The sequence below is a fragment of the Blennius ocellaris genome (assembly GCF_963422515.1).
Source record: "Blennius ocellaris genome assembly, chromosome: 5".
Classification (NCBI taxonomy): Eukaryota; Metazoa; Chordata; class Actinopteri; order Blenniiformes; family Blenniidae; genus Blennius; species Blennius ocellaris.
The window spans coordinates 23,097,167-23,116,304 of record NC_137654.1 but is presented as its reverse complement, the minus strand read 5'-3'; the positions used below and the strand labels follow the sequence as shown (position 1 = coordinate 23,116,304).

At 41.7% G+C, this 19,138-nt stretch overlaps 1 protein-coding gene across 2 annotated transcripts in view; it reads right to left on the bottom strand.

Moving 5' to 3' along the window:
- LOC308130810 (IQ motif and SEC7 domain-containing protein 1-like) overlaps positions 1-14,589 on the bottom strand; it is a gene marked incomplete at its 5' end in the record, with an annotated part of 93,056 nt that extends 78,467 nt beyond the window's left edge. For both annotated transcript variants that reach the window (XM_080497294.1, XM_080497298.1), the window contains one exon: positions 14,330-14,589. In XM_080497294.1, the coding sequence (XP_080353420.1) occupies positions 14,330-14,589 (260 nt within the window). The remainder of the gene's footprint in view (positions 1-14,329) is intronic.
- Between the last annotated feature and the right edge of the window lie 4,549 nt (positions 14,590-19,138).

Here is a 19,138-nt window from a genome sequence, read left to right as displayed (position 1 = left end):
ACAGTGTTTGCAGTTACAATTATGCATGTAATTCACAACGTGATCAGAGAAGGTGCTCTGACTTCTCTACAATTAAATAATGTGATGCTTCCCGGGTGTGATTTGGGGGAAACGGAGTTGGTAAAGAACTGATCAATGCAGGAAACAGCACTGTTTCAATACCGTGGGGTTTCCCCGGTTAATGTGGACGTAGGATCATGCGCTCATGACTCGTCCATTTAAACTGACACTCATAACATAATTCAGTGTGTAAACAGAACAATCTGATCCCTCAACTGGAAGACATTCAATCAGACTGATAAAAATAAAGGCAACAAACAAAGTTAATAAAGATAAATAGAAACAACAACTCTTTCAGACATACAAAAGTTCAGGAGCCTTCAAAATGAACACAAATTGTGGTTTTCTTTAACAAGTGCAAGTGAGGCTCTGGACCCCCGCTGTGATCTCTGGTGCCACATCCTAGATCTACAGAAGCAAAATATTACCGGATATATGCTCTTGATTTCTGAGCCACTGAGTAGCTAAAGTGAAGTGTGTCTGTTCACTTAAGGCAGCAGTAGAAGTTGGGATCACAACACTAACATCGAGTCAACTTTCTAATGACTTTATTGTGAGTAAACAGCTGCTCCGTCACTCGTCCAGCAGTTACAAAGCAACATTAGGGCTCTTTTGGTCTTGGCTGTCTGGCCACCTGGCAAATTCAGGTCCAATTTCCATTCTGTTCTGTCTGTTTTTGGTTTCTCTGCCAGCTCCTGAGGGAGATATCAGCCTCTTTAGCTGCTAAATGCGTTGCTGTGCTCACCAGTTAGCTGTTGTCATTTTTCTGATTTTTGATACCGACAAGGCAGTTGAATGCTTTGAGAGCGCTTCCTCTGAAAACAGCTGTCTCCTGTGCATAAAAAAACAACACCTGAGAGGTGATAGAGTAAAAGGAAACAGTGCACGTTGCTAGTTGGTCACCTAGGGGTGAGACAGAAGACCATTCTTTTGGTTCATCACTCTCCTTCATATTGTTGAATTGGAAAGTACATTAATGCTGCAGGTGTTCATGCTGTTTTTCATACCTGCCCTACTTTGGTTTGCATAGGCTACCTATTTCCGTAGACTTAAGTAAATGAAGTTCATCTGCTTCCTATATTTACAGAACTTCAGGTAAAATGCAACACCTTTGATGCAACTATGATGAATTGTGAGTCAACAGCATGAGGTGCAACAGTTTTACGACTCAGAAATAAGAAGATATGAGTTATAACCATTTCTAAATGCAGTCCATGCATATCAATACTGGAATGGTAGTTCAGATTCAAGTTCAAATGTTTCTTCTGCACTGTGCAGAAACACTGCATCCTGAGACTCAATCAGGTACACACGCCAAGCCTTGTAAATAATGCATGAAATGCCAAATCCCCCTGGAAGTATCATTCTACAGGAAGGCCTCCACGAGCTGTGAGAACGCTTCCTCCCATGGTGGTCCCAGAGAAGCCAAGCCTCCAGTGGCAGCATTAAGAGTTCACCCCAAGAGTCTCCTTAAACAATATACTGTGCCTGTGGATTGATAAGTATTAACGCTCATTATAGCCGCGCAACTCAGAAGATGTTGCAATGAAAACGAGCTGCTTCCTGTTGCGAAGCAGGAAATGAACAGAGGGCACATCGAGCGCAAAAAAAAATGCTGACTCAGAGTTTATCAATCGGCTTTTTTTTCCTGCCGGAGTGAGTGCAACTGGACACGACTGCAGAAAAGCAGGAGTCTGCTCATTTAATCACAGCTCCCCATTTGGCTTCAAATGAAGTGGAACTCCATTGACTGTGGGCCACACAGCTGCACGCTTCAATGCATCTCACTACCCATGAATCCCTGTGCATTCAGCTGGTTTTCTTTTCCGTTCACATACAGTGTGCCATGCGGTGCATCGCGGAGGCCTCGGAAACTCCCCTCAAGTTGTTTTACTTTCTGCGCCTCTGCAGAAGAAGACCAGCTCCTATGAAATCATAAACCCATTATATGCTTTTCGTTGTGAAATAGTACAGAGTACATTTAAAACTTGAAGAAATGGCTTCTGGTAATTTATCACATCCCCCCCCCCCACTATATGGAGAAAAAAAACTACAGCTTGGACAATAAAGGAAATACCCATGTGACTATTTCCGTTCTTTAATTTAGAAGAAAATCAGAGGCAATTATAATTTCTCTGAGGTGTGCGAGTGCTCATACTCCACTTGTACTTTACATTACACACAAACATAGTTCTGCTATACATTCCTGTAATTATTCTCCTATTAGACCCTCTGTTCTAATATTTTCCACGATTCCTCAACTTGAAAGTCAAAACACGCAGGCCCTACTTCATCTTTGACTACGCGTTAAGAAGATAACAGCAGGAATACCATAATGAACTCTGTAAAATCCTTAACTGAACCGCTTAAACCAGAGTTATTTCCAAAGTTACCCAAACAGTTACTGGGTTTACTGAATGCACTCCGTCATTCAGCAGCAGCCATGACAGCCGTGGAGTGCTTCAAGCTCCTGCGAACAAACTCCCGCCGAGCTGCGATGAAAAGGAATAAATCACATCCAAAGTAACACTGAATTTACAAAACTTTCTCTTGAAAACAGAACGGTGCTCCTTGTCATTTTGTGGCTCTTGCATCCATTCACAACAATGCCGCCGAAAGATCAATGACTCAAACCTGCGGTCGACAACAGCAGCTCACTCACGCTGGCAGGTTTCTCAGAGGAACACTGTGAAGCTTGACATTTTTCTACCGCATTTCCTATTATTTGTCAATATTTCATAAGACTCATTTCTCTCAAAAAGAACAGTGCGGCCGAGATGAAGCAGACGGCATTTCAGCATTTGATATAGATTTGTCTCTTCCTTCTATGAAGAGATGCATCCTTGTGCGCTTTTATGTCTGCACCTCTTGGTTCAAGGCTTTTTTTTTTCTCTCTCACTTAAATGCAGTATTGAAGGGCATTCATGATGCGTTGGGCTTCTCAGTGCACTGCATACACCCGGCGTCCATAACGCTGAGGCCTGAATGATCTGTATTAATCGGCAGTTAATTACAAGCACAAATGGGTCTGGCAAAGCACATCTAATGAGTCGGGCCAGTTCTCCGTAGTGGTTTGCTTCTGCTGGTGCTGTCAAATTATGTATCTCCAAGGAGTCACTGGTGCATGACCCCCACTGGCTGTCTGCGCCTCTGCATTAAAGGAGAGTAGCAGTTCCTCACATCTCCAAAAACCTGCTTAAACAATGCACCTGCTTCCTCCTCCCACGCTCATTCCTCATCATCTGGTCTGACACTGTATCGGCAGTCAATACATTCATCAAGCAAATGTCAGGAACCGTGAAATGCCTTGATGGGGGGGGTGGCTGGAATTTAAGAACTGATATTCAGCAACATTCATCATTTTTGTTGTCAAGCTGAAGTATTCCGGACATGTTTCAACACCCTTTGGGTTTTTTTTTTGTCAAAAGATGAAAAATATGCCAATAATCCAAACATCCATCTGTCTATTGTGCCACTTTGTCTAACTCAGGCCTGTGGGATGAAGCCAGGATACACGCTGGAAATGTCTGACAATTTAGACTGAACAATTAGAATGAAATGCATGTTTCTGGACTGTAGAAGCCCATTGGAGAACCTGGTGAAAATTCATAGATGCAAAGGGATAATATTTCTGCAACGAAGCAAGAGGGCTAACCACTATTCCACTGTGCAGCCCAAATATGAACTAAAATTGTCGGTTAAAAGGCTTGACTTTGCATGTTCTGGTTGTGCTCCCTTCTCGAGTTTCCTGCGGGAGGAAACCAGAGTATTTGAAATTAACCCATGCTCACATGGGGAGAACATGCAAACGCCCACTTCAAGCTTATCAAATGCAAACACTTTCCAAATAAGAGTAACAGAAACTGTATTATTTCTGTTGGACATCCTCACAGAAAGCCTGGGTTTGTGCTCAAAAAGGAGCGCCGCCCTTTTTTCACCAGTCTTCTATTGATGTTTCTGTAAAACACCTGGGCCCGACACCAAGAGCTCGGCACAAGCGGATCTCGCCTTCACTTCGGCTGCATTCCTGAACATATTGCTTGGATTTAGATGAGCCCGCAGAGTCTCTAGCAAAGTCCAGGGTTATAAAGAACAGAAAGCACCACACCAGCGCACACCCATAAGTGTGCAACACTGATGAGTGGAAGCAATGCAAACTCTTGAAGTAGCGAGTCACTCTCTGAAGCAACATACCAGCTCCATTTTAAACAACACACACACACACACACACAAGAATCAGAGAGGTTACGTTGTGAGCCGCCATGCATGCTGTTTAGGTGCGTCCAAACTCCTCCTTTCCAATACAATGATCGTCAAAGGCTCCACCGGCTGTGTGTTTACATCCATCAGTGATGACTAAGACAATGTGTAAGCGGTGGCTTCTAATCTGCTCCTAGCTGTTGACTCAGCCTCCACCTTGTCAGTTATACACACACTTACCCACACACACGTTTGCATGCACACAACGTGCTCCCACTTGGCAGGGAACTGGTGGCAGCCTTTCAAACAGCTCTCCACAGGTACTACGCTACAAATTGCCTTCGATTCAGCTGCTGCATCAGCTGGTTTTGACAGCTGCAAGGCGGATAATTGGTGCAACTGCGAAGGAAGGAAGAAAGAAAGAACAGGCAACTACACCCGTGGCCTTGCAGCCCGTACAAGAGCGCTGTATTAGTGTTGATCACAGTTTGGAACGGTGAAGGCGGGTGTAAAGAGATTAGCTTGCTTGAAGTTAAAATGGAGTCAAATTAAACATGAACCGTGTACGAGCTTCACAGGATGCGTTTTGGTTTTACACTCTGCAGATTAGACTTGCAAGCTCACGAAAGCAGAGAGAGATTGAAGATACATCATAAAAAGTTGCCTTCGTCTCTCTGAACCATTTATGGTTTGCTTTGTTCCGCAGCTCACATAGAGCCCAGTTGATCTCATTTGGGCCTGATCTGTAACATAACAGCAAAATAACCCTCACAACATTATAGTTTTACTTGAGCTGTAGTGCAAAAAATTTGATTACATCCTGAAATGGCTGCTGTTCAATGCACTTTTTACAAGATGTATTATGAACAGCCTGAAAAATAACAGATCATTTTCTTTCAGATTGATGTTTGTAAAAGTCTGACGAGTCTCAGAACTGAGATCTCTGTGCCATTTTGCATGTTTTCTTCACAATCTAGTAAAAAAAGTACATTATGTAGTGTTGCTGGAAACCAGCAACCAGGCTTCTGAAAACAAGTCCAAAATAAGTGACTTTGAGTTGATATAGATAAAACAAAATAATACCATCAGTTGAATAGCACCAAAGCGGTGGATTATTGCAAATAAACCTCTTATAATTGCACTTTATTATTGTTTTTATGCATTTACTTTCCACTTGCATTTCATCCTAAGACTTCCACATTTTACCTCTTTGGACATCAATCCAATCTCTCAGCGGAAAACAGCATAAAGTGATTGAAGCACAAACATTCAGAGTGAAAGTGGGTATTGGGGGGAAAAAGATCCCATTTAAAAAGAACTACAACCAAGAAAGTAGAAAAATTCCAAATCTGCAACAAGAAAATAAACACCTGCTTAGACACATAAATGAGATCTTAAATGAGATAAAATGGTAAGAAAATGTATAGTTTCTATAACTAATTTGCTGGTACAGGTTGTCATCAAAATTCACAGCAAAGCCTCCAGCATGTGCGTGCATGAGGACGGGCAAATATAGACAAAATATCCATTTGACAAAGTCTGGAGATGAAAGATCCACAGTTTCCAACCACAAATAGGCAAACACGTTTTAGCAATAAGCACAACAACTTCTATCTGGAAGCGCCCTCACAGGAAAAAAACAGCAACAAAAAAACATAACAAGTTTAAATTCTCTAAAAATAAGCCGAATTAGAAACTGCTATATCTGAACATCGACCACTCTCACCCTCAAAAGACAAATTAGGAACAGCAGTTATTTTGAAAAGAAATCTGTATTTTTTACACATTGTAAGGTCATATTGTGGGTCAAATTAAACTCTCACCTGGGACAGGCTTAGCCTGGGAAGTTTGATGTAAACAGCAAAATAACCCTTTAATGCTAATATGCCGCTTGTTTTCCTGGTTAAATCTGATAACATCATCGCAAAATGAGAAAGGACACAAACAACTTCGCAATCAGCAAACTAAAAACCACATTCTGGGAATACATGCATGTTTTTGATGTACGCATTCTTGGAAAGAAATTGATAAGAAAATTAAAACCAGCGACATAAAGCCACCACCAGCAGTGTTAAAAAAATATAAAAAAGAGGCAATAGTTCACCCAGCGCTGCACAAAGGTAGAATCAACCTCCCACCTCGACAGCCAATTATTCAACGTGTTACGTCGTGTCTGTTTAATCAGTACACAAACAGGAATGTTCAAATTAAATGTGGTGTTTTCTTAGAAAGGAGCCAAGCAAACCTGCTTCTGGCTGTGGGATTATATTTGTCATACAGACTACTTAGAAGGTCATGTTTATGAAATAATTGTCTTTTTGCTGGGCATTTGGTCCGTCTTTATTGGTTCAGTAAAGCTACACCCATTGGTGCAGTGCAGCCAGCGGTAAGGAAGTGAAATATAGTACTTCACCATAGTACTGGTCTGAAGCGACACAGGGGATATTTCAAGCCATTCAGCTGCTGAACAGACTCAAATATACACGCACACACAAGACGGGAAACAATAAACACATTTATTCAAGAAGCATATGAGCTTTTAACTGAAGCTTTATATGCTCATTGGAACCTAATAGTCAAATTCTCCACTTTTTAATGCCCCAAAAGTCACTCATTGACATCATTATTAAACTTACTTAAAAGAGAGTTTGAATCTTACAAAAATATCACATGTCGTACAGTATATGCAAATCTGACAGAAAGCTGCAACGTTTTCAATATGTCATGCAACTCTGTTTACACTACTTCCTTTTTAAGAATTCTGTGTGTGTTTTGTAAGAAATTACAAGAACAGAAATGAGAAAGTTTCCCAACATGGTCACTTTAAAGGTTAAGACCAGAGACATACAGTTTGTAATTCTCAATAAATTAAATGCTATGATTCTGGTCATTCTTGTGGTAGATTTAGCCACATTTACTGGTCAAGTATTGACCAAACCAACCTATAGTTGCTGTTTTTCTAACAAAGCAATACAGATACTTCATGAATTAGTGTGTCATTTTCATGAAGTTTCAAATGATTCTTAATTTCCCAAGCGTTCACATTATGTTTCCATTCCTTCTAGCGGTCTAGTAATTCGAACATAATGTGGTAGGATGTGCTATCTAAATCCATTTGGTGTAGTTTTTACTGGTAACGCCATGAGACAGAGGGAGCAGTGCTCATTAGGGCTGTAATCATGCTTTCTCCTGGGATAACGGTCGACATCAAGGCACGCAGACCCACCTTTACTCCGTCTCAACAGGCCCAGTTGAGCCCCACCTGGCCTACTCCCAGCCACACTGAAATGTATGGACGGACGGTCTATTACCGATAAAGGCAGCCTCCAGTTGATTTTGAGTGCAAGTTGCAAATTGTCTTTGGCCATCGCACGAGATTTATAGTGGAGTCTGAATGCAAATCATCCCAGCGTAGACATTAATCTAGCAGGGGTATTTCATTAGAGGGGGCTTTGCTGAAGAGAGGGAGGCCATGTGCTCGTAAATTTGGTTTGGCACACTGATTGTTCAGCAGATCGCCGGGTAAATGAGTGGACGCCGCCAGCCACAAGAAGCAGCTTTCTCTATTATGCCATTATTTCCTGCCCAGGGGTCCCAAAACACATGCTAAAGCCGTTAACAGTGGCTCGGGGTGAACTATTTATGAACTTGCCAATCTCCAGTCCGCAGGCTGTATCCAGGGGACTTAGTAAGGTCAACTGAGGCTTCCTTAGGCAGCAAATTACAGCAGAGGAAGCCAAGACACGAGGCAATATAAAACCTGCGGTGACTCTAAAGAGATACAGTATCAGCCAGAATCAACATCCCAAAAGAACCTTTATTAAACCCTTCGGTAATCATTGATTAACCCTCCTGACGATTAACTCCTCCAGCTTGGTTCCAGACACAGGCCGTCTCCGTCCGTGGAACAACTCAAATACACAGATCAACGTACAGTTTACAAACATTACTTTTTCTTCCATAAATAAGTGGATGAGACATACGGAATGTGTTCTAATTCCTTCATTCGCCTGGATGTTAATACTTTCAAATTAAAGCTGAAAGTCTGCATTTAAACACGTCGTGATTGCTTCATTTCAAATCCATTTGTGGTTGTTTACAGAACTGGAATGTGGGAAATTATTTCAATGTCCTGCCCATTGGTGCACAAAAGGAAAAAAAAAAAATACAAATTACAACACAAAATGTTTAATTCAAGCCATTTTAAAACCTTTTTTTTTTTTTTAATTAAGCAGTGTTTTAACACAAATGAAACAAATCACAAATAATTCATGTAACAAATCCAAGAATAAAAAAAATTGTCATATCAACATTTGCTAAACAGAATATAGTGTTGTGGTTGTGCAATAAACAACGACTTAAGTCAGGAGTCTCAAACTTCAACTCCAATATTATAAAAGTTTGGTTAATTTAATTGATTTAAAAAAAGCATTTCTTGTGCATAAAACGCACCAGAATTTCTACAGGGAAGCAAAGCTTCAAAATTTTAATCCAACATTACTTATTTATATTGAGTTAACCCTACAATGCCCTGCGCTGTGAAGAGTTCGGAGAATAAAAATTCCACAAATATAATATTTCAGACTTCTGAAACGATATAAAGAAAAACAATGTCACAAAAGAGGTACGGATCAAAGTAAAACATTATAAGCTCACCGTTAAGAATGCAACCAAACACACATTCATCTTCCGTCAAAAACACTTATTTACATAATTATGCAGCTGCTTTAACTTGTCAAACATATTCAACAGCGGGGGCTTGCGCATCAAAGCAATTATAGTTTAGTAGCAGCTTAATATGTGCCTTGAATGTGAATCATTTGACAAAACAGGGATATTTATTACAGTTTGTATTTCCTGCATAATGTTTGGGGTTTTTTTTTAAGACAGACTCTTAATCCTGTAGAAATGTTAACCAGGGAGGTTGTTTTCTTGGCACTCGTACTGGCTGCGATCTGGCACTGGATCAACTCAACAAAGCTCATTGCTGCTCATTCATCAGCGTCTAAAGCCATTAGAGCATTAACATGGAGGAAGTTGGGTTTTGCCATCATTTCTCACATTATTCATTATTTATTGATCAATGAATATTACTTATGCTTCTTCACTGTGATGGATGGAGACTGAATTGCCAAGCATTAAACACATTTGCACAAACACTGTCAGTGCAGACCAACACACTTCACTCCAAGTCCACACATCTGAGATATGACACTAAATGTTTCTCGTTTTATCAGCAAATATTAAATCTACATACCTTTATGTCAGCCTATTAAACCTGGTCCAGCATATATTCAAACACACAAAAAAAAAAAAATGCCCATAAAATTGCACATAAGCTGTTTTGTCATCTCCAGTTGAAGTTATCTCTCCAGCAATTACGTCAGCATCCCAAACATTGTTTACACTCAGCTGGCTATCTGGGCCTGGGACAAAGTTTGAATGCTAAATGTGGGCAGGCAGATGCATCCATCAGTTCTCAGATAAGAACTGAAAGCACTTGCAGTCACTTCTCCGCCCGAAACCCCAGAAGATCGCGGTGAATCCACCCTGATTAAACCACTGGCCCTCCCCCTGAATTACAAACCACTGCTTGCACATTAAAGCTTAATTTGTAGGGTTTTTTTCTTTTTTTTTACTTAATAATGGACAATATTCACTCATGAGACAGACCGAAGACGTGATGGTGGGAAAAAGTGCTGAAGGCGTAAACATCTGCAATCTTATCTGTTACGACTCGTCCACCGTGAGCACAAGTGACACGGGCAACTGTAAAAGGTGGACCGTCAGGAAACAAAACTACACGCTCAGCATAAATATCACTGAAGTAAAAGGCTGACGCGCAGCAGCCGTGAACAGAAGAAACCTGATACGTATGGCTCATCCTGCGGTGCAACATACAGACACGTTCGCTACTAATTCTGTTCAACCAGCCTCTTAAAACCACCCAGGTGGACAAGTTTATGGTTGCCCATCAGGGTGAGTGCGCACACAGAAAATGATTTCCAGTACTTCCTGAGGACCTGGCTGACCGGGGTAAGCAAGAAAGCACAAATGTGTGGACGTGGCACCACAGGTTTCCACTATCAGCAACACATCACATTTCCTGCTCGCTGTACTTTGTTTCTAAAAGAGGGCAAAGGGGAAGAAAAAAAAAAAAGGGTGGGGGGGAGGCGGAACATGCATAAGAAAAGCTTTCCATTTACAGCCGATTCAAAATAGAAGCAAATATCCCAATGTATATTTTAGTAGAAGAAACCCTTTGTGCATCACGTCTTTCACAGTAACCGTTTGACATCTGGTGCGTTTTTCTACGTCTTTCATCCTCCGATCTTTTCATCCGCTCACAAAAGACACTGGCGGATCATATCTTAAACCAGTGCCATCCGAGAACTGACAGCACAGCAACACCACAGTCTGTACTGTACCAACCGCACACACTGATGACTATCTGACACAGATACGTCATGCTGGGCCTGCATGCATGCGCTCCGTTCCCAGGTGACAAACAAGGCCTCAAAAGAGCTGAATTACAAAGGGAAAATATATTTGTTGTTATGGAAACGCAATACATTTATCTCACTACATATTTACATTAGGCAGTAAAGGGGTAACGGCGCCGCTTCAGATAGAAGACGTAAAAAAAAACAACAGCATCAGAATGCACAGCGTGACCTTATTAGATCTTCCTCTGCGCTCCCCTACCAGGCTTATTTTGCCTGCTAATAAAAAGTTTAACACTCAGCGTGAACTCAGCAGCTCCCATTTTTCTTTCGCAGTGAAATGGTCCAGGGTTCAGTCGCGACCGGGTTCAGTCAGCATGAAGCCACACAATGTTAAATTACATTATGAGTGAAAGATATTTAAAAAACAAACAGACGCCTCAGCCTGAAGATACAAGACTGTAAAGCATCTTGACAACTCTGTGTGGAGTCATGTCGTGATCACAGGCTGTTAAAAGTTATGACAGACTGTTCCATCTTGTCAAGGTTTGGCATCCTGGTGGAGCAAATGTGAAGTCAAAACTCATTTTACAGTGTCATTTCTGGAAAACTCATGTCTCCTTAAGACTCAGAAGAGAAGAAAGATATCACTCTCTTGCCTGCAGGGTGAAATAAATATAAAGCTTTAGCCAGGAGACACTTCCGTTAACCTTGAATGTAGACTCACTTGTACATTTCAGTTATTGGGCGGATTAAACAAACGAGACGTAAAGTCTTAATTAGTGAGGTTTGTTAGAATTACAGCATTAATGAGCAGAAACCAGATTCAGTGCTTTGGATTTCCCCAAAATGTCAAGTCTGAAGCCACTTCCTCATTACAAAGTGGAGAATAATGACTACTCAGGCATGTGGAGAAAAAAAAAAGAAGATATGCTCAATACTACAAGGAGCTCTGTGTATATTGTTGGAAAAAAAACAAAACAAACATGTTTATGTGACTGAATGTTGAATATGGCGAGCCTCCTCCTAATGGTGTTTAAATGCAGAAAACACAAACAAAGTCGAGGTTTTAATCGAGTCCGAGCAACATTAACGCCTGACTCTTTCAATTTGTTCCATGATCGCAAGCATCAACATTTAAATATACGACGCCAATATCCACTAAAAAATGAAGAGCGCCCGTTGCTGTGGGAGTAAAATTAAGTGGAAATGTTGCGCGTCTTAAAATAAATCTGCGAGAAGTGACATTACATGTCTAAAAAAATTGCCCTTCATTGGCTTGGATTTGTTTTGACTATGAGATACGATACCAACTTTAGGGGGTATCGAACAAGAAGATGAGCAAACGACAGCCACAAGAAGCTAAAAGGCGATGGGCTAAACACCAGTGATAATTTCGCAAACAACTACAGTGGGGGAAAAAAAATATTTTTTTGCGCAACTAATTGACACAAACATTTAAAAGTTGTCATATAAATAGAGATTTTAGAGTAGATTTACTCAGATACAGACTGCCAACATTCCCTGACAAGAATTCATTTTAGCTCAGGAGCTACAAACGGCCTGATTTGATCTCAAGTGGATCAGTAAATCTAAGACCTGTAAAAAAAAAACCACAACACCAAGTATTTCACCTTTGTTTTAGTGCTTGCAAGTACATTTTGACAATTAAATTACATTTTCACAAAAACTGAAAAAAAAAAAAATGTTTTTACATTAGTTGAAACTAAAATTTTTTTATTTTGACAGCCTTAAGCTGCAGGGAGATCTAAAATATGCCTTTGTCTCGAGGCTAATGTTGCCAAAACCTTGTTGCCATTGAGGAAACACAATTTCTGAAGCTTTCAGAGATTAAAATGTCACAAATTCACCCTCACAGTACACTAATGCTACCTTTCGAGCAGCAGGCGAGGTGGATTATATGTCTGCCACAACTTTTATATGGAAATCAAGTTCATGTTTTCATTTGGCACCATTGACCTTAAGCTTGAGCTTTTTTCAGGATTACCCAGGTTTAAGAAAACTAACACAACTCGTAATTTGCAAACGACGCAAATAAAGGCTGAGCGATTTAAAAGGTTCATTCTTTTCCACAGTTGACTAACTTACTCACTGACAGACATGCAAGCACTGTCATGTCCTGATAAAAACCAAACACCCAACAACGGGAGGAACTTATCAGAACCGTGGGCTTTACAAATATTCTACTGGGCCTCCATGAAGCTGCTCTGTCCTCCCTGCGGAGGTATGCAGAGAATGGCAGATTAGCAGAGCGTGCTCCCGGATTGGGAATTCCTCGGAAAACCCTCGGGAAAACCAGGAGATGCAAGGAAAAATACATCTAGGCTTCTTATGCCGACTGTTACCACTGTGTCCCTGACCTTGATAAGTGGATGTGGGGGGGGGGGGGAAACAGTGGCTAGACAGTTTAATCTCCAAGAACATGCCATTAAAATCCCATTTTCTACATTTAAAAATGGCCTTTGCAGATATTACAAACAATCTTGTTGAAGTATGCCGCTGCATACTTTCCCGTATCCTCCATAAACCTCGCTTTACATTATTAACAGATGTCATATTTCATCAGGCTCACTTGGATAATCACAGGCTTCTCTGTAACCTCTAACCAGTCCACCAGCGCTGGCCTGAAACCGAGTTCAGACACTGTGACCAAGCAAAACAAACAACGTCGACTGACTTTTTCCAGAGAAAGCAGGCCATAATGGCAAATGTATAAACAAGGTATGCTTAAAGGCGTGTGTTACGACGTCCTGATCTGGTGAGTGTAGTTTTATTAGCCAGCAGAGACATACAGTCCGTGAGTCACAGTATTGATTTGCTGCCACTGATCTTCATGACCCTAACAAACCCCCAGAGACAAAAGGTCAAACGCAAACACATGCTTCTGCACACTGTCAAAGTTCCAGGGCTAAACGTCTGCACGCATGGGGCATTTTGGGGATAAAGCCAACAGGAGTGCAAACTTCTCAATAGGATTTGGTGCAAGGTGAGCAACCCTGACTGTGTCTACTACCAGCACATGTGTCACTACCTGCAGCTCAAGCCGCCGCCTGCAGACAAGACCAGTCCCAAAACAAAATTACATAATGGATTTACCAGAAATGTGTGCCTGCTTTTCCCCTGGTGCAACTCACATATGCACATTAAATTCTCTTTTAGAGTTATTGAGTGGCGACAGTGGCTATACGATGATGACAAGGCAGATTTAAGCAGAGACGTTATGTATATAAATATAGGAAAAGCACTAAAAAGCCGAAAGAGTATGGTACTGTATATTAATCTTGACCACTGGCTGGTTTTACACACTTTTCAGGCTGAATGAAGCAGTATTTTTGGAATAGATTATATCCCTTCGCTTCTGGTTGTGGATGGCTGTTTCTCTTGCATTTCCACATATGGTAAAAAAACAAAAAAAACAAAAACAAAACAAAAAAACAAACAATTATCTCCATCAGCTAAAGAAGGAAAAAAAAAACTGCCAAAGTGAAAGGGCACCTGTGTGGCTGTGTTGGTGGACTTGCACTAATCCCAGCTTTGATGACAAGAAAAATAAATAAACAAAATAAAGTGGTGACGTGAGGAAGTGTGCCAGTGGTACGTCTTACTTCTCGTGTGTGCCATGCTCCTTGATGCTCCCCAGGGCGAGCAGGCTGTTGGTGCCCTGCAGCAGCCTGCAGGTAGCCAGGTGCCTCTGGTACTGCTCCTTCAGACACACGTTCTCCGTGCACAAGTCGGACACTTGCTGCTCCAGCTCCTCGATCCTCCCCCTCTGCCTCTCCAGCAACTCCTGCTGCGTCTCTATGATCTTATTCAGCTCCTTCAGATATTCCGCAGCCCTGCTCGGGTTCTCGGTCGGGCTTTCCATGTCGCACCCGCGGCCGTCTGTTTCCTCCGCCTCCACCTCTTCCTCCACCTCCACCACCCCCCCTCTCTTATTCCCACCACCAAAAACACTCCTCTCGCCGCTGCGTTTTATAATTAAATAAATTGTAGTAGATCTGTGTTGTGTTGCAGGAGCCGGGTGGCGGTTCAGTGGAGTCCAGCTTTCACGCGCAACAATTCACCGGGTTGCGCCTTTTGCGCCGCGTCATGGTTTGGGCTCATTATTCCGATTCAGAAATTACTCCTCGCACGCGCTTTTTCCAAGGAAGCAAAAAAAAAAAAAAAAAAAAAGAGAGAGAGAGAGAGAGAACGAGAAGGGTAAAACAAAAAAGAAAAACAAAAAAGAAAACAACTACATTGACACGTCAAACAAAAAACAAATGAATCAAGCGTGCGTGAGAGAGTTGGTCGAGCGGCTCGTAGCGGTAAAGCAGACTGTCGCTATGACAGTTGGTGTGAGAGCGGTTCTGTCCATGCTGCTCCCGTGACTTTTCGTAAACAGACGCTGGCTGAGCAGGAGGCGGGACTTTCAAGTTTTATCAGTCTGCAGCTCCACTAATGACTCTGCAGCCGCTGCAGGGAGGGACAGCCGCTTTTTTTTCCTTTTTTTTAAACCCCCAACATTATTCTACAGCTGGATATACAAGTTGAATGACTCAAAATCCTTCATTTACGTCGAACGTTGTTGCATTCCAAAGTACAAAAAAAAAAAAAAAACATTTTAAGGGGTCATATTATAGAGCTTTTTTTTTTTTACAATTTCACATGGTTCTCGTTTGGTCCAAAAACATTGGATTCGAAGTTTATTGCCAAAATCCAGTTTTTCCTTGATCCATTTGAATATTGGATCATATGAACAGCATTCGGAATCTGCTGTGTCCGCGTGAGCTGGACTGGCCCCGCCCACACATGCACACATTAGAAAGAGGTGGTGCCATGTGCCACAGCAGAGCTGCCTAATTGTGTGATTGTCAAAGGGAGGGCCTTTCTTGATTGGCATTGGCTAAACATCTGATGACACAATATAGAGTTTGATTTCTGATTCTCTCATTAGAGCACACACTTGGAAAAATGCAAACAAGCCAGGGAGAGAGATTGTCTTCATTCGTCATTCTTTGGTATGGGGACGCGTATTACTGTTGGAAAACCATTCGAAAGGGAATTTTGCATAATACGACTCCTTTAAAGGTCACATATTATGCAAATTCACTTTAGAATGGTTTTCTCACAGTAATATGTGTTCTCATGTCATCTCCCTCACTTGCTTCCTCCACATTTTAGGGGCCGTGTGCTCATACAGGGCAGATCAGATATTTTCCCTGATATCTGATCAGCGGGTAGATAAAGGGCCTGCCCACATGACAATGCCGTTTTGTATAACCGTACCTGCCTTACTTAACAACAACAATGGCAGACAACATGCTCTAAGTCGAGCTGCAGAAGCTACTGATGGTATTAAGTTTAATAAATCGATATGTTGGATTTCTTGAACACGAGGATTTTTGCATGCTCTGCGTCTTCTCCATTTTGTGTGTATTTCTGCGACAGAGTTACAGCGCCACCTATAATCCAGCCCAGTCTGGACGTGTGGAAATACAATGTGAATACAATGTTGTTTGACCATTGACATGTGAAATTATTGAAACACTGTATAATACTGGACCTTCACCTTGGCGGGTTTTTTTTCCAAAGATCTGACGAATTTCAAACAGTAAAACTTTGTTGCATTTTGTCTACGTGGCTACAGCTTTTTGTTGTCCATAAAAAACAATAGATGGCAACTTTTCAGAAAGATTTAAGTTGGAACACGGAAAAGGAAGCTTATTGAAGCACGTCGTACTTTTACACTACATCAGCGGTTTTGAATCCACATGTGACCACCATGTGACTGCATTCACTCCCACTGCAAACACACTTTGTAGAGAGTACAAGAGTACAGAACATTTGTCAAGTTCTGAAAAAATATTCAAAGTATAACTTACTTTTTAATTGTGTTTTTATTGTGTAGCGCCCCTGGACTGTCTGCGAGGCCGCCATAGAGGCAACACAGAAACAACCACACACACACACATTCATTTTAGACACCGACTGACCTCACATGCACGTTTCTGTCTGTAGGTGGAGATCGAAGAAAACCCACACACCTATGAGAAGAACACGCGCACACACACACACACACACACACACACACACACACACACACACACACACGTGGTCTTAAAAATAGATTACAATGTGTAAATTGTACTCATGCATGAGTGAATTATAAGTATTTGAAAAAACAAAAACAAACTTAATTTGAACACTTCGTTTCTTGCACTCGTGCCTTGAACTTGGTGGTGTGTTTGTTCGTCAGTGTTTAACACTGTAGCACAGTCGAGCAGACACAGAGTGGTGCTGCGTCCTCCCTGCAGAGTTGTTTACTCTGCTGCCTGTGTGTTGCTATTTCACCAGCAGGCTGCATCCCCTCCAGTGACGCGATGGCGCGAGATGGCAGCAGCCTGTGTTGGTTTTTGAATCAGAAATGACTTAAGTGTTCAGCACAGTTCTGTGTGTAGGCAGGAGGCTGCAGATTTGCACAGACTGTCCCCAGAAGAGGCAACCAAAGAGAGACGAGAGCAGCCCAGCCGCTCTGCTGCGACGGGAGTGGCGCTCAGGTTTCACAGGTGACCTTTTCCTTTCTACCAGGTGACATTCGTGCCCTCAGAGCAAAGCTTTCACATGCTGGAACTGGTATCAAGATTATTTTATGATCTCTCACACCCGAGATGTAAGAAAAGTTTAGAGTTACGAGGAGAAAGAAAACCAATCTGCCATTTGAGAATAACCCCTGCAGGATGTGGTGTTACAGACAGTTGTATAGGAACTGAGAGCCCCAATCAATGAGTGACACTGAGCGATGGCAGTTTGTATTATTGCCTCTACTCCCTGCATCTTGTGGCAGTTCAGCCCATTTTGAGATGTTCCTTTTGAATCAAAGTAACACTTACACTGAGGTGTGGTTGTCAAAAAATTCTGCAGCTCAAACACTTTTCTTTTGATCAATTTTTCAACGCTCACTTCAAATACTGCGTTCCTGGATGCAGTCTCAGAGCAAAGAGACATATTGAGTGCTTTGTCCATGAAAGTCAGGGCGGCGCCGTCACGCCACAGCACCTGAAAGGCAGCGTATGGATGATGGAGGTTGAATGCAGCAGCAGATAGTACGCAGCGGGAAGCAGTTTGGGGACGTGGAGTAATCCGTGGTTCACTAAGCTACATGACAGGAGGGCTGCATGACCTGTAATATGCTGCGAGAAGAATTAGTGGACAACTTCTAAAAGGGACACGTCGCAGAAAGAACACTCTATAAATATGCATTGAATACTCGAAATTGTGTGTGTGAGTAATTGCCCCTCCGCTCTGTGCTGATTCGGTGACGTGTCACCCATTATCAACTGGCATTGGCTCAAGCCAAGCTGGATGACGCAGTTATGGAAGAGAAATGACTGGATGTCAAAGTGTATTGCTTATCGAAACAGCCTCACGTCTTGTGATGCCTTTCTTCTTTTTAATGGTTTCGCAATCAAATGTTTGCTATCTGCTGTGCTACAGTTAATCAGATGGAAGACCTGCATTGAAAAGCTCCTCAAACTGACCCTGAGATCAAAGAACCACTGAGTCCCTTGCGTCTACCGGGGACGTTTCTCCTCCTCTCACTCCGTGTTTGAAGGATGGAAAAAGATATAAAAAGACTAGAGAAAAAAAAAATCACATTATGAAATTATATTTTCCAAAGTTAAGTCTAAAAGTTTCATATTTTGCTCCTCCATAATGACACCACCAAACCCCAATGTTCAATTCAGACAAACCCACCTTCAAGCCCATGTGACTCTTGAGGGTTTTTGGAAGCTTTACACTTGAGGGTGAGAGGTGCCAGTAACCACAGGATATCAACCACTTCAAACCCACTTTTGCTCCTCTGGCTGACCAGTCCCAAGATTTGTGCCGGTGCCGGTGCCAAACAGAGCCATTTATTTGGTGAAATCAATCACATATTTGCAGAGAAACAGATCCATTGAGAGGCATTCTCGGTTTGTCCTCGCACAACATTTGCCAGCTGTGATGGAGGAAAAGGCCTGAGTGGTTTAACCAGCAGAGTGGAAAACTTTTATTTTCCCGAGAATGCCAAACAGGCCACAAGCACCTCCTGCAAAAGTGTTTGTGTGAAGGATCTTGCACAGAAGAGGGAGCATTGCAGTATATTAGCCCCACTATACATGCAACTATTACTCCAAATAGGCAATAAAGGTTACAAACACCAATAGAGTGGAAACTTCTCTGTGGGGTGTTTCAGCAACAATTCAAAGAAGCACTGCTATAAAGTAGCTTGATTCATTTTGCATTGACATTTAGCTTTTTTTTTTCTTCTTTTTTTCAAATGGATTTTATAACACAATCATTGAGGACTTAGAAAACTGAAAAAAAAAGAAAAAAGAAGCAAATCCCAGGATTCTGTTCAAGATGATTTTAAACTTAATTACTTAAAATCT